General features: G+C 46.8%; 1 protein-coding gene and 2 long non-coding RNA genes across 27 annotated transcripts in view; 2 read left to right on the top strand and 1 right to left on the bottom strand.

The window, feature by feature from the left end:
• Nucleotides 1–3330: 3330 nt before the first annotated feature.
• On the top strand, nucleotides 3331–4524 carry LOC147366392 (uncharacterized). Its single transcript, XR_015133363.1, has 2 exons — nucleotides 3331–3645; nucleotides 4130–4524. It is a non-coding gene; the product is annotated as an uncharacterized LOC147366392 (long non-coding RNA).
• Nucleotides 4525–10029: 5505 nt separating this feature from the next.
• Nucleotides 10030–15690, bottom strand: part of ARID1B (AT-rich interaction domain 1B) — a 435290-nt gene continuing 429629 nt past the window's right edge. For all 25 annotated transcript variants that reach the window (XM_086318501.1, XM_086318510.1, XM_086318502.1 and 22 more), the window contains 2 exons: nucleotides 15286–15416; nucleotides 10030–13125 (listed from right to left, as the gene is read on the bottom strand). In XM_086318501.1, the coding sequence (XP_086174627.1) occupies nucleotides 11401–13125; nucleotides 15286–15416 (1856 nt within the window). In that variant the 3' untranslated portion in view covers nucleotides 10030–11400. The remainder of the gene's footprint in view (nucleotides 13126–15285; nucleotides 15417–15690) is intronic.
• LOC147366391 (uncharacterized) lies at nucleotides 13762–15653 on the top strand. Its single transcript, XR_015133361.1, has 3 exons — nucleotides 13762–13903; nucleotides 14578–14633; nucleotides 15266–15653. It is a non-coding gene; the product is annotated as an uncharacterized LOC147366391 (long non-coding RNA).

The raw sequence follows: 15690 nt of genomic DNA, 5'->3' as shown, positions 1-15690 counted from the left end.
AGGGGAGGAGGCCACGCGGGGGAGGAGGTCGGAACCGGGAGGAGGCCCGGGTTGGGTGGGCGGGGGGAAGGTCAGACCCGGGAGGAGGTCGCCCGGGGAAGGGGGAGGCCCTCGCTGGCCGCGGGAGAGAGAAGGGCGGCCATCCGGGGCCCCAGGGTCGCCCGGCCGCGCTCGAGCGCCCTCCCGCGGTGGCGAGCGGGAAGCGGGGCCGCGGGCCTCGGCGCTCCCCTGGGGCCGTCCGGGCGGCTTAGCAGGGCGGCCGGGAGGCGCCGCGGCCCGGGGCGGGGGCTGGAGAGGGCCGGGCCGGGCCGGCAGGGAGAGCGGCGCCTCCCCTCGCGCCTCGGATCCTGGCCGCGGTCGGGGCCGCCCAAGGTGCCTGTGGACCCCGCGGCCGGGGACTAGCGGCGCAAGGTCCCCGGTGCCTCGGCTTCCAGGGCCGTCCTCCGCCTCGAAACCGACGCCGGGCCGGCAGGGTCGGGTTTCTCCGCCGCCGGGCCGCTGGCCTCCACCCTGCGGGGCAGGCGGGCCTCCCTGCCCCGGGACGCGGACGCCAGGGCGGCTGGAGGACACTGCTTATCGGCCAGTTCGTCTCCTTGGTCCCACCGTTTTCGAGGAGCGAGTAGAATTACCGTTGCCTGCTCGGAAGAGGCGGAGAAGGCGATGGCACCCCACTCCAGTACTCTTGCCTGGAAAATCCCATTGGCGGAGGAGCCTGGTAGGCTGCAGTCCATGGGGTCGCGAAGAGTCGGACACGACCGAGAGATTTCACTTTCACTTTTCACTTTCATGCATTGGAGAAGGAAATGGCAACCCACTCCAGTGTTCTTGCCTGGAGAATCCCAGGGACAGGGGAGCACGGTGGGAGGCCCTCTATGGGGTCGCACAGAGTCGGACACGACTGAAGCGACTTAGCAGCAGCAGCAGCTCGGAAGAGTCAGGGCTGCGGGGCAAGCAGGACTCCCCGCCTCGCCGACGGCCGCAAGCTGCGCCTCTCGAAGCTTCCGAGGAGCTCTTAAAGGGGGGGCCCGACCCGGCCCTGGGGGCTCTCTGGGGGGGTCTGGAGTGAGGCCCGACACGGCCTTGGCCGGCGGGGAAACGACCGCCCCGTCGCCGGAGCCTGGACGCAGCATCTGCCCCTGATGCGCGGCCCGCACCGCCCTTGGCTCGCACGGCGCCCCTCCTCGTGTCCTCCGCCTCGGGGTCCTCCTCCCGAGTTCTCCTACTCCGCTCCCCCCAGCTTCTCCTCTCCCCAGCTTCTCCTCTTTCTCCCCAGCTTCTCCTCCTCCCCGCCCCCCCCCCCCCCAGCTTCTCCTCTCCTGCAGCTTCTCCTCTCCCCGCCAACTTCTCCTCCTCTCCCCCACCAGCTTCTCCTCTTCCTCGCAAGCTTCTCCTTCTCTCCCCCACCAGCTTCTCCTCTTCCCTCTCCCGTTTCTCCTCTTCCCCACCCCCAGCTCCTCCTCTCCCCCACCAGCTTGTCCTGTTCCCCACCAGCTTGTCCTCTCCCCCCCCCCAGCTTGTCCTCTCCCCCGCAGCTTGTCCTCTCCCCTGCCAGCTTCTCCTTTCCTCCACCAGCTCCTCCTCCTCTCCCCCGCCAGCTTCTCCTCCTCCCCCCCACCAGCTTCTCCTCTTTTTCCCGTTTCTCCTCTCCCCCACAGCTTCTCCTCCTCCCCGCCCCCAACTTCTCCTCTCCCCACCAGCTTGTCCTCTTCCCCCCAGCTTCTCTCCCCCGCAGCTTGTCCTCTCCCCCGCCAGCTTCTCCTTTCCTCCACCAGCTTCTCCTCCACTCCCCCACCAGCTTCTCCTCTTTCTCCCCAGTTTCTCCTCTCCCCCACAGCTTTTCCTCCTCCCCCCACCCCCAACTTCTCCTCTCCCCCCCGTTTCTCCTCTCCCCCACAGCTCCTCCTCTCCCCCACCAGCTTCTCCTCTCCCCCCCCAGCTTCCCTGCTGCCCCTCAGCTTCCCCCTCTCCTCCCCCATCTTCCGCTCTTCCCATAAGCTTCTCCTCTCCCCCGACCAGCTTCTCCTCTCCTCCCCCCCTGCTTCTCCTCTCCTCCCCCCCCAGCTTCTCCTCTCCCCCCAGCTTCCCCTCTCCACCCCCAGCTTCCCCGCTCCCACTCCCCCAGCTTCCCCTCTCCCACTCCCCCAGCTTCCCCTCCCCCCACCCCCAGCTTCTCCTCTCCCCGCCCCAGCTTCTGCTCTTCCTCCCCAGCTTCTCCGTTCAGTGCTCTCCTTCTGAGTCCCAAGCCCGGCCCTCACGTGTCCCCAGTCAGCACACTCCCCCGGGATCCACTCGACCCCCTCTATGCACATGACACCCAGATCTTCATCCCAGCCTCTGTGTGGGCGCTGGATTCCATGTGCTGCTAAGTCGCTTCAGTCGTGTCCGACTCTGTGCAACCCCATAGATGGCGGCCCACCAGGTTCCCCCATCCCTGGGATTCTCCAGGCAAGAACACTGGAGTGGGTTGCCATTTCCTTCTCCAATGCATGAAAGGGAAAAGTGAAAGTGAAGTCGCTCAGTCATGTCCGACTCTTCTCGACCCCGTGGGTCTGCAGCCTACCAGGCTCCTCCGTCCATGGGATTTTCCAGGCAAGAGTACTGGAGTGGGGTGCCATTGCCTTCTCCGGATTCCGTGTGCAACTGCCCACTAACAACTAGCTACCCCGGGACATTCCGTGAGCACCACAAGGTCAAGAAGCCCGTGCGTTCATTTCCTGTAGCTGCTCTCACCAGCCCTCAGCATTGCTCGATGGAATACTGCAAAAAACTGCTAAGCTGAGCTTTAATTTCACCAAGTCCTTCATACCCAGCTTGAGCTCTAATTTCACTGAATCCTTCATACCCAGCTTTCTCAGGGGGATGCAGGGCTCTGGAGGTCCTGTACTCACCTCTCTAGTCTCATCCTTGGCACCCCCACCCCCTCCTCCTTCACATCTCTTCAAAACTTGCCACTGAACCATTTTGGATTTCTTTTAGATCCCAGAATGCCCAGGCATCTTTCCTAACTTTATGATACGTCGAGCCATTTACTTGGGAAAGAACACTTTCTCCTTTTCTTAGCCTTATTCCAACTCAGGCAGCCTCCTACAGGAAGCCTTCTCAGGTTGGTCCTGCCAAGAGAGCTGGGTTCCTCCCCTGTATCCTCTGCTTATGAATGCAACACACATCACGCTGAATGGTTCTTACTTGCTGACTTGTGGCTCCCTTTAGGCATGTGATGGGATGAAAAAGTGCTATGATTAATAAGTGCCTATTGTATGCAAAGGGCTTCCCTGGTGGCTCGTGGTTAAGAATCCACTTGCCAATGCGGGGGACGTGGGTTTGATCCACAGGTTGAGAAGATGCCCTGGAGTAGGAAATGGCCTCCCACTCCAGTATTCTTGCCTGGGAAATCCCATGGACAGAGGAGCCTGGTGGGCTACAGTCCACGGGGGCACACAGGGTGGGATGTGAGTGAACGACTAAACGACAGCAGCAGTGCATGCAAGATGGCAGGTTCAGGCCCCCCTGCATTCCGCTGAAGGGATCGGCAGAGGCACGGAAGTGGGCGAATCCGGACTGGGTGGTGGGAGCGCACAAGGAACGCTGCTCCTGAGAAGACCCTGCTGGGCTGAGGCCTACGTGACTGGCTGCTCCCTGTGGCAGGTACTGGTGCTGGGTCATGCCCACCTCTGTGCCCTTGCAGGGTGGAAGGGTCAAAAGCCCTCTGTCCTGGAGGTGAGGAGGGCCAGAGGGCATCGGGGGCGCATTGGCAGGCGAGCTGGGAAGGCAGCCCTCTCCCGGGGATGGTGAGAGCCATGGGAAATGCCACAAAAGCACCCTTTCCTGTGTGGAGAGCAGTTCTCACCTCCACCTCCATAAAGGAAGGCAGGCGGGAGGCTTTGAGGAGAGTGTTCTCCAAAAACCTTTCAGTTCCCTGAGTGTGAGAACTGAAACACGATTTCCAGGCGCTGAGGAATCGCACCATTTAACATTGGCCCTTACAGACGATTCTGGGTGGGAGATGCCGGTTTGTATGGGGATGTAATTGCCCAGCACTCGAGCCCACAAACTAATATGAATTTAATTTCTGAAAACAAGGTCCACCAAGATGAAATTCCACTAATTAGCAAAACCCTTCTTTTTCCAGATGCATTCCAATCTATTACCCATGGAAGCAGACATTAGACATAAATGTGGGGAGAGGGGATTGCATGTCAGGAGTTGGCTGAGAGAGGCCATCACTCCAGGCTCCCCTTTGGAACTGAAACTCATCTCGATAAATCACCATGGCTCTTCGCCATCAGGAGTTTTCTCCCTTCAGATCTTATGGCCAAGAGAAGTACGGGCCATATGTTCACACCATTTGGTGAAAAATACACTGAACCAACAAAACAAGCATTGCACTTATGGGGAAATTTTTTATCAAGCTTCAAGTGTATTCATCCTAAATGTGCAGAAGATGTCATGTCATTTTTCTTCCCCATGGGAACAAATAACTGCTTGTATTAAACCAGCATTTTTAAAGCAATGATCTAAATATAAGCAACCGGTGTCCTCCTCACATGTCCCTTTTTATCCCTCTTTTGGGTGACTGAAAAGTGAAACTGGAAAGAAAAAATATTACAGAATTAAAACCCTCAATATTATATGGCTGGGGCACCAAAAAAGTTATTAATTGGTGGTAAACTCCAATAGCCCCCGAGTCAACCTAAGACTTGCCAATTCGTTCTGGACAGGCCCATTCCCTAGATGATTTCAATTTAAAGGCTACCTGGGATTTCAGTTCAGTTCAATTCAGTTGCTCAGTCGTGTCCGACTCTTTGCGATCCCATGAATTGCAGCACGCCAGGCCTCCCTGTCCATCACCAACTCCCAGAGTTCACTCAGACTCATGTCCATCGAGTCAGTGATGCCATCCAGCCATCTCATCCTCTGTTGTCCCCTTCTCCTCCTGCCCCCAATCCCTCCCAGCATCAGAGTCTTTTCCAATGAGTCAACTCTTCGCATAAGGTGGCCAAAGTACGGGAGTTTCAGCTTTAGCATCATTCCTTCCAAAGAAATCCCAGGGCTGATCTGATCTCCTTCAGAATGGACTGGTTGGATCTCCTTGCAGTCCAAGGGACTCTCAAGAGTCTTCTTTAGAATCCTAATTTCTCATCATCTATGAAAGCCCTTGGGTCCAACAATACTTTTTTAGAAAATTTACTTTCTATTCCAAGTCTTAGGGTATATTTGAAAACCTAACTTGGGCATCTGGAGCATCTTGTGTCCAGAAGGGATATAATAATGATTTTCTCACAGGCGTTCACACAACCCTTGGATGTAGAAGGGAGACCCCAGGCAGGTGTGGGGGGCTGAGACCTGTAACTTGGGCTGCTTATAACACTGAGTGGGTGATAATTTTATTTGTATCTCAACACAAAACATGCAGATGAAGCTCTTGAGGACTGTGAAGATGACAACAGTAAAGTGAGACTATCAGAAGGACCTGTTGTACAAGGACAGAGCATTGCCCAACGTTCCTGATTTTGATTTAGTTTGGACTGTGTTCCCTTTAGCAGAGGCAAAGATGCTAAGTGAGCATATGCCATTATGTCTTGTCCTGATACTTTGCAAGACACTCCCACCTTGCCCCCTCTCCCTCCTTCAGTCTATGGCTAATATCCTTCATGGCTTCTGTTTTAAAAGTCCCCTTCTTTAGATTTTGCATAAAGCTGAAGACATTCCTAAGACAAATATACATTCTTGGAAAGGGGTGGTCTCAGTTTGTTTCCAACTACTTTGTGTGTCAGCCTGTGATTCTGTTTTTGGAGAACGGATGTTATAATGTTCTATACTAAGGCTTCTATAAAGAACAACTAATAGCTGTGAAATTCTTTCAAGTGTAAAAAACATCCAAACGTAATCACTACTTACCAGGAAGCAGTGTTATACCCGCTGCTGGTTCAGGCCTAGAGGAATTGCTTTCGTTTGAGCAAGGATATCTTCAAGGGACTGAATCCAAGTTTAGGTTCCGTGAGTCTTTTGGAAAATCTAGTTTGTCCAACGTACAGATCCAGGCCCAGCTAAATACCAAATTTCCGCAGAAGAGCAAAGCGCAGGCTTTATTTATTTACCTGACCTTAAGCTTACATGGAAATGAAGAACATCCTGAATTCCACTTCTATAGCTCACAGAAGTATGGCCCATTTCCAGCTAAGTGTGAAGACTGCAGTCCCTTTTCTCTTAGGGAAGCTCTCTGCTGTGTGCATCAGATGAATAGCAAAGAAAACACTGTGATCAGCCCCCCTGTGGTATCTGACCCCTAAAATGTTATAAGCCACTTTCCCCCTCCCAGGACAGGACAGGGCAAGTTTACTGCACAACTGCACTGTGCTCCAGAGATATACACGTCTCCCCCTAGGCTTGCAGAATGAAAGGCGAGGACTCCTACCACCTCTGGATGTCCAACAGCTAAAACGAACACTCAGTAGAAGAGTTATGCCATCACCCTTGGCACTAAACAGCCAATCAATAGACTGAGTCTTTATGGCTTTTACAAGAAATCCCCAAATGATAAAAGCCACACAAACTATGTAACTATGAAAATGGGAAGATGCTCTCTTAGGCCAGATTTTTAAATTACGTGAAGTACACTTTAGGGCACTCACCAAAGGGAAAGCGTATGCAATACACAGTGATCACTTAGGTTATAAGACTTCTATACAGTTATCCAATTTAATGCTCACCAGTCCTCGGGTAGGTGTTACACTGAATTACAGGTGATGAATTGAGATTCAAAGAATTTAAGCAGCTCGTTCACTGAAGGTTGTAGAGACAGCAAGAGAAGATTCCGTGACATCTCCTTCAAGGATATCTCAATTTCAGTGGAAGAAATAAGAATACACTGAGGATAAGCAAGGCACATGGGCGTTTTAGAAGCTAGGCACGCTCCTCAGCTAATGCCATTATTTTCCCAAGCTTCGGCAGCATGTTTATATGGATTTTAAAAAACTTCCAAGGTTGATTAAGTCAGGAAATGCTTGGGATAAAAAGGTTTCTTTTTCTGTAGGATTTCTCAGACTCTCTAAAGTGATACTGTGGATTATAGATGCCCAAGAGGAGAATATGTAAGGAGTGGGTTTTGTTTTGAGATCACTTCTGTTCTTTAGATTATACTTTAGAAAAAGCTGGGGTAAAATAAGTCCTTGAAATCAGATTCAGGAAGAAAGAGGAGTCTTGTACTTTGGGACACATTAGATGGTCTTCCCCCAACTTCCGCTCGGGGTTTCATATATTTAAACCCCGAAGTAGATTAACTTAACTTTGGCATTTGAGGGGATTGCATGACTTGGATCATCATAAAACAAAAGAAGGACCACAAATCCACGGATAGAAGCATGAAACGTGGTGACTGGAGATGGGCATGGGTACATGTGGCTGTCTGTGGGACTTCAGAACAAAAAGCCCTAAACAAGGTCTCCTTGTATAGCTTCAGTCAATTTCTGAACTTCCAAGGGCTGATCGCGTAAGCTGGGATCACTGGGTGCCAGGCTATGACTCTGGGTTTTTCCCCTGCACTTGCGAACGCACAAGCACCCTCGTGTGCAGAGGAGTGGGAAGGGCAACGGGTGCCTGAGTCACACTGCAGAGCTGGAAGGGGCTGCAGACCAGCTGCCCAGTGCATGTTCTAGACTCAAAAGCATGTGGGTCAGGCCACATGGTGACGTGGCTGAGTTCTTTCAGTCCAGACCCCTTCTTACCAGACTCTGGTTCCCATAGCTAGAGCCTCACTTCATTTCTTAGTCAACAAAATATACATACTCAGTGTTCTTAATGCATAAACACTGGATTTGGAAGATGAGTTTATTTCTACAATTATCGGACAAGAACAACCAGAACGTAACTGAATCAGGGTCTTTGCTCATGAATGACCCTTCAGCACCTGAACAGAGCTTCGCACAGAGCACGTGCTCAATGCATTTCTGCTAAAGTAATGAATAGTGTGACATCTTAGCAGGTTATTTACTATCCCCCCCAAATATGTATTGGCAGTTTTAAAAGCTCGTTTGACTCTGAGGGTCTCTGAGGGAGGTGATGGGGGTGGTGGAGCGCAGACTGATCAGGCAGTTGTGCTCGGTGTCCCAGGTAAGAAAGTGAAACAAAACTCAGCGAGAAGAAAATGGACTATTTGATTGGTCACTTTGGCTCTTTTATAATACTCTTTGCTTCCTTGCAGGTGAACAGATAATGGGAATTTGTACATGGTGTTTGATAAAAAATGAAGTATTTCCAACAGTTGGTAAATGAATGATTTCAGGGCGAAAGCCATCTTCTTTTCGTAAAAGAGGTAGTTAATAGCTTACATTCTGCATTATCAAACTGTTCATAACCCCTTTAAAAAATCATTCTCTATTATAATTTTTAAAAAACCACCTAACTAGTTTTTGAATAGGCCACATTCACCAACAAAAACTGATTCTATATCATTCTTGATCTTAAATAAAACATTTGAATAATTATTTTGCACACATGCCACCCAGTAATATCCTCTGTGACATTAAAAAATTCAAATACCAACACATTCAACTTTATAGCACCATTCCAAAATACTAAACTTTCTTTGCACCTTTATTTTAATCTTTTTTTTTTTTGTACACATTTAAAGTATGGGCATCCTGTAAATTTCTGAAAAGCCTCATAGGGAAAAAAACCAACTAATTTTTAGGACAAAGCAATAACTCAGTTTGTAGGCAAGATGATGTCAGGCAGGCTGTAAGTTCTTCACGGGCTTCTGTAGTCTTCATTCTGGGGTAAGAATGTAGAAAGGATGCTAAAATCTTCCTGGATTATTCTAGAGATTACATCACGTATCAGTATGTAAAATCTTGTTGCTCAGTGGTCAGACTCTAGATATTGATTACAACTCAAACCATGACAACAACAGTCTCTTGTAATATTTCACTCTTTTGATTGACAAACTTCAAAGTTTGTATACACTTTTTATTCATACTCTGTAAGAGAGGAATTAGAATAATATTGAATTCCCTCTTACAAATCTCCAAATTTGAAGCTTGGAGCACTAGAATCTGTTCCTAGCAAGCAGATAAATTTAAAGTAGAATTATAAATGGGTTTTAAATTCAACATAAATTTGGCTGCATTATTATATAAGACGACTGAGTAATGTGGGAGTTGACAGATGATGAGAATGCTTGCAGGAAAAAAACCTTTTATGACACGAGAGTCCCATTCCACCCTCTCATTGTAACCGAGCGCTCTCATCTAACTCTTCCATGTATTACTGTGAGTAATGTGCACCCAGACAACAGGTCTGGCGAATAAACTTGGAAGTTTTGAGTCTGCTGAGATTGGCAGGGTGGTGTGAAGAGGTAGAGTCAGAAGGGTGTCCGCTAATGGTTTAACTCTGCAGCAGTTTCAAAGAAATCGATTGTTACACGAGAACAGTCAATGACCCAGGAAGAAATTAAGTTTAAACTAGAAGTGACTAGTAATCAAAAGCTACTGTGCACCAGGACAGGAAGGAATATGAGAATATTAATATGCCCTGAAATAGAAATAATCACTTTGCACTATGTACACCACATACAATATAACATATTCTTTTTAACATTGCACAATATAAATATTATACAAGGTGGAGTAAACTAAATGCAAAATAACTTTGAGGCACACAGGAAAAACACAGAATAGATTGAACTCTGATCGAAATTAGGATGGGGTTAGAAAAAGGCAGGGTGTTACACTGTCAGGCCAGTGATCCCACCTCACGGGCTGGCAGCCACCGCCCCCAGACACGGAAAATTCTCAGACCGCCATATTGTCAGAGTTGACTGCTTCAAACAAAGGCCAGTTATTGAAATCCTTTGAGAAAATCAAACTCTTGCTCCCCACTCTAAAGTAGGTAACCCTTAAAGGTCCCTCCTGACCTCAGGGTTTCATAATGAGGGGCTATGTTAGTACAGGGTTGTTTCCCCCCTTTAACTTGGTTACTATGAAACCATTTTAAGGAAACTAGAACAGTATTCAAGAACACCCATCACAGTGCTTAACAAGATTTAATGTACATTTATTCTTAACATGTGGAACATATAAAGATTTTATACTGAATAAATGATATTCATTAAGCCAGAGGAAAAGGAGGAATTTACATCAAGTTTTTTTTTTTTAAACTACATTATCTTGAAATACAAATGTGGATTCTCGTCACTGAAAAATTTTTGAAGTTGTGTTTCTTCCTTTTAGTTGTATTTTTTTTGTCTGTACTAGTAACCATTGTGTAAATCAATCCATATGCAACCATTTCCACACCTTGATTCATGAAGCAAATTGTGATCAGCTGCTCTCCCGAAATAGAGCATGACTTTATACATACAGAAACTTGTACATTACCCTCTTTTTTTTGTTTTTTTTTTTCTTGTTTTTGTTTTTTGTATTTTTTCTTTTTTTTGGAGATATGGCCCTAATGAAAAAATATATAAAATAAAAATAAAAAATTATTTAAATCTACCATCACTTCGTAGTTACCACATCATGAAAAAGAAACTAAAAACTTTTTACTAAAAAAAAAAAAGAAAAAAGAAAAAAAATGAGGGTATGTTTAATGTACAACTTCTATATACATCACAGCCCAAAGGCAGTAAAAAAAATATTTAAAAAATGATTAAAGGAATTGTGAAGAACTGTCATGTGGAAGGTCAAACGACAGACAGCAGACATGACGCTAGTGGTGAGGAAGCGATTTCCATTCATCGTTGTCAGGTATGTTTTCAATCTTAACTTAAAAAAACCATTTTGCTCCTAGCCTAATGTAACCATTTTCCTGTGGAGAAACCAGTATCATTTCCTACTTCAACCGCTGCCTGACACACCTTCGTGAGCCCCCGCTATCCTACCTAGAAATTTCTATTGCACAGAGCTTTGGACGATGGGATACAGTTGCAATTTTTTCATTATTTGAAGAATAACATAGCTAGGAAATCGATAAGTTTTCGCCTTTTTGTCTCAGTGTGGTGAAATTTTCCCATCTTATAGCATCTTTTGCCGTTAACTTTTTTCTTTAAAGTCAATTTGCTTCCCCCAAAAATGCAATATGACATGGAAAAGAACATTAAAAAGAAAATCTGAAAAACAAAAAGTGACCTTTGAATGCATTAGACAGCAACTTTGGTTAAAAAAAAAAAACAACAAAATAAAAAACCCCCGAAAGGATGTACTTGTACACACAGACAGCAAATATTAATTTTATAACTGTTCGAATTAATTATCTCTTTAATTCCCAATTGGTAAATAGTGGGTGGGGCAGAGGAGCAAAGATTTTCTTTCCTTCGTCCTACGCTGGAGAAACAAGAACAGAACACAGCCAGTTACACGGGAGCCTCTATAGTCTTCACTCACACAGGCTGCCTTCTCACTGATGTCATAACTGCCCGATCTGAAACAGTACATCGCAGATGACAGATGCCACCAGAGAGTTCAGAACGGCTGATATTGAGATATCCAGCAATCGGCCCTCGTGCAGAAGGAACTCGGAGCGGTTCTCGTCCACTCTGGCCATGGCCAGCAGAGCCTTGGCCGCCCTGCACATCATGTCCACGCTAGGGGGCTCTAGGGGCGGGGGCTGCATGTGCATGAGGTTGTGCTGGCTCTGCTGATACTGGGCCATTGTGACCCCATCCTCTAGGAAGCTTATCAAGTTTCCGATGCTTCCCTTCTGGACAGCTATGGCCCTTGCAGCCAGTGCGTCCCCTTGGGCAAGGTTCGATAAAAGCGCCATGGACATTTCTCGACAGACTGGGTTTTTGCGATCCCCAACGTACCTAACTAACGTGGCATAGAATTTCTCCTGACGACTAAACGGAGGCGTGGCCAAGATCAGGTCCACATTGTTGTCCTGGATGCTGAGTTTACAGAGCGTCTCCAGCACGAGTCTCTGAGGCGACAGGACAGAGTTGGGTCCCACCGTGGGAAAGGGGTCTTGTGCCTCTGCTGATGGGCACACCATCCAGTGCAGCAAGCCATCCAAAATTGGCAAGCAGATGCTTTCCGTGTAAGCGGACAAGTCTAGCTGCCCAGAAATGTTGGCCAAGGTGACCAGCGTGTTGTCCCTTAAGACCTCGAGGCAGTCCCACCACCACTCATCTTTGCTGCAGGCCACCCCTTTGTCCTCGTCTTCCTCCTTCTCGTAGGTCTGCGGCGCTCGTTTTCTCTCGGGATGCTCGTGGTGAAGAAGAATCAGCTTCCCCAGGATCAGCACCAGGCCCGGGTGTTTGGACATTTCCGCGTCATTCCCAGGCACAAAAGACAAGCTCCGGACAATATTGGACACGCAGATGCAGCGCTTGGCCAGCGAGTCCTGCCAGTGTGCGATGGTGCAGAGCGGGGCCTCGTCCCGGCTCCTTGGCTCGTCCTCCAGCAGCTTGATGTTGCGGTGACTTCTGGCTTGATGGATTCCAAAGGGAAACTTGCTGCTTTCGGTCTGGGTACCAGGGTTTGCGTCTTCGGGCAGAGCCCCTGGCCGAGCAGATAGGACATCATCAATGGTTGCGATGATGCTTTTCTCTTGGTGCTCGTCAGAATCCCCTTTGCCTTCCTGGTCTTTCTTTCTGCCTGTGGAGCTCAAAGTGGGAGGCGGCCGCCTGCGAGGAGGAATCTCCATCTTGCTCTCGAAGTGAGTCTGGATGTGCTCAGTGGTATCTCCCCCGCCGAGCTGCCAGTGCAGAAGTCCACTGCTGAACTCCTGAACGCGACCCAGCTTGTCAGAGCGGTCGACGACAAACAGGTTGTTCTTTTTGACTATCTTGATTGGCAGCTTGTCAAATTTACTGGCTTGCCTGGGCTTCTCCTTTAGATCTGTGGTGGCATCGGGGGAGGCCACAGCTGCACTGCTCCTGTCCTCCGTCTCCGCCCTCCCGCTGTCTTCCTCCTCCTCGTCCTCCTCATCCTCCTCCTCCTCAATACATTCAGCATCTTCTTCCTCTCTCCCAGAATCGTCGGCTAAGGACTGGCTGTCATCTCTCTTTGCTGCATTGTGATCAAGTGCTTTTTGGCTGGGGTCTCCCACTTCATATTCCGTAAGAATTCCAAAAATGTCAATCAAGCATTTCCTGAAATACTCTACTAAAAGTTCGAGAAATCCGGACAACTGGAGAGGGTGAGAAAGAGAAGAGGTACAATGTCATAACCTCTCCAGTGTGACTGAGAGGGTGAAAATCCTGCTAGCTAGCCATGCATCTCTATGATTATTTTCACATTTTAATGTTTTTTTTTGGCTAGGCCAAGAAAAAGAAACCATGTGTAAGTTAGAACTATCTTCCTGAATTTTTCATTAATAAACACTTACTATCTTTCTTACTTGGTGTTTACTTTCTTACACCATTAACATGAAAACTTGCTTGTTACTTTCCCATTTCTGATACTATCCCCGAGGGAGTGCTCTGCTGTTCTTTACCTTTGTTTCTGGCTTAGACACAGTACCATTCTTACTAGAAGAGTGGGAACGTGGATTTTATAGACTCATTCACCCAAAGTGAGTCTGTTCTCTTTTATTTATCTGAAACTCTGCTTGCCTAGATTTTTATGGTTATTATTCTTAGGATTTTATGGTTATTTTTGTCTTAGGTGCCACAGGTTATTCTAATTTACATTCTCCATATATTTTGGGGAGAAGATAATTTCAGCAATGTAGTAGCTCATAAACACAGAAAATTAGAAACAAATCAATTTAGTCCCTGAGATAAATGAATGAGAATGTTTCACAGAATGCACTTTTATATTTCAGCTATTCCCAACTCCAGCCGAAAGACAAAAGCAACTCTGAGAACCAGCTCTGTTTCCTTTAAGCGGATGTTTATATCAAGAGAACCAGAATACTCCCCTCCCTCAATACCAATGCTGCTGCATTTAGGGATGATGAAGAATAAGTAAGTAAACAAGGATTTCTTAATGATAGGTGTTATGGAAATTGACTATAATTTCATTATCTGGCTGTAAGTTTCCCGCGAGGTAGTTTGAAACAATTATAAAGAAGTAAGGGGACACCCAAGTACCAGCCAGGTAGAGCTTGCTTTTAGGGTACGAAGGCACAATTTTTTAAGTGGAGGTCTGGATGTCACCCCTTCCCATCTCGCCCCCAACATAAAGCTTAATTTTTTCCCAGGACAAGGGAAGAGGGAAAATTGCTGAAGCAATGCTGGTTATGAAAAATTGTGCTCAACAGCAGCTCACCCAGCATAAGGAGGGAAATTTATTACTCTAGCAAAGGTAGTATATGTTCTTAATACTTATTTTCTATTAAAATGGACTTCATGCGATGTTTATGATCTTATTAATATACTTGGTATCAACTGAAAAACTGCCTTTCAGGGCTAAAATGAGGAGTTAAAGGAGAGAAGAGGAAGTGGAAGATTCTGGTCCTAGTTCAACAGAAGGGAGGGAATTAGATGTTTTGGCTTTTTTCAACAAAAGCAGAGTTGTTCATACACAGTAGGGAAAATGACCTTTTCTGATTTTTGTTTCTAAATATTTCTTAAAAAAATTTGTAGTCCAGCTGGCTCTTCGGCCTTTTTCCTAATCCTCAGCTCCTTCTCTCTTCCAGCTATTATGCTAGAAGCTACTTCAAGCTTAGCACAGATCAAAGGAGGGTTTTTAAAGGTAGGAGGCTTTTAAATGACTGCTTCAAAATAAACTAGAGGGGGGCAGAAATGGGAGGGAACACATCAAGAAACAAGTTTGACCATGACTTCATTACTACTGCATGAACGATGGTACAAGGGGTTCATTAAACTGTTTACTTCACTCTCTATATGTATTTTCTGTAATATAAACAGTCTTTTTAAATTTTATACTTTTTTAATTAATAGAAAGATGTTAGGTCCCCCTGAAAAACAGGGTATGGTCTCACTGCAACTTATTGCATGGTGATGTCTCTTCCAACACTGACTACAGCCGTAACTTTATGTTACATTTGGATTAATTCTCACTGGCCTGCTAATGCTCATTATAAACAACAGTTTGATTTTGCCACTACTGTCTATTCCATGCACACACATGCATGTGCACACAAGGTCACTGTTTTCTTATGAGAAATATACATGTGTGTTTATACTAAAGACTGAAATAAATTATTGTTCCAGACAAAATTCTCAGACAGCTATACACTGATTGATGTTGGTTTATAGTTAACTGTAATGATAAAAAATTTTAGCTGGGGAGTCCTACCTGCTTTAGGCATTAGCTTAAGCATTATACACTACTTTATTTTCTTCTTCTAATTTGCTTCTCAGTTGGACTGGTGCTGGCTTACCTGGGAGAGATTGAAAGTAGCGACAGTGCTGTCGTCATAGAGAAGAATATTAATAGTGTCCAAAGCCCAAGTACTTTCAGCCAAGAGACCTGACTTAAGGGACATCATCACACGCCAGGCCTCTGGAGTAACTAAAAATGGGTGGAAGAATAAGGACATGATTAATATTAACTCTACGCATGAAAGAATAGAAAATAACAAAAGAAGAAGAAAAAGCAGAATGTTAAGTTAAAATATTGATTTAAACAAAGGTTCCAAGGGACAATTAAACATGGTCATTTCACGTGGAGGTTGACAACTGACTCAGAAACTTCTGTAGGTGAAGAGCTTTCTGCTTTGCAGGTTAAACAGAAGTGGGAATGATTCTTTCTGTATTTGTCGTCTTTGACTCTATTCACAAATGTG

The sequence above is a fragment of the Bos grunniens genome, chromosome 9, assembly GCF_055505025.1.
Source record: "Bos grunniens cultivar Pamir isolate PY7600 chromosome 9, Bosgru_T2T1.0, whole genome shotgun sequence".
NCBI lineage: Eukaryota > Metazoa > Chordata > Mammalia > Artiodactyla > Bovidae > Bos > Bos grunniens.
Note: the sequence above shows the minus strand (reverse complement) of the source record. Positions and strands in the feature narration are given on the sequence as shown.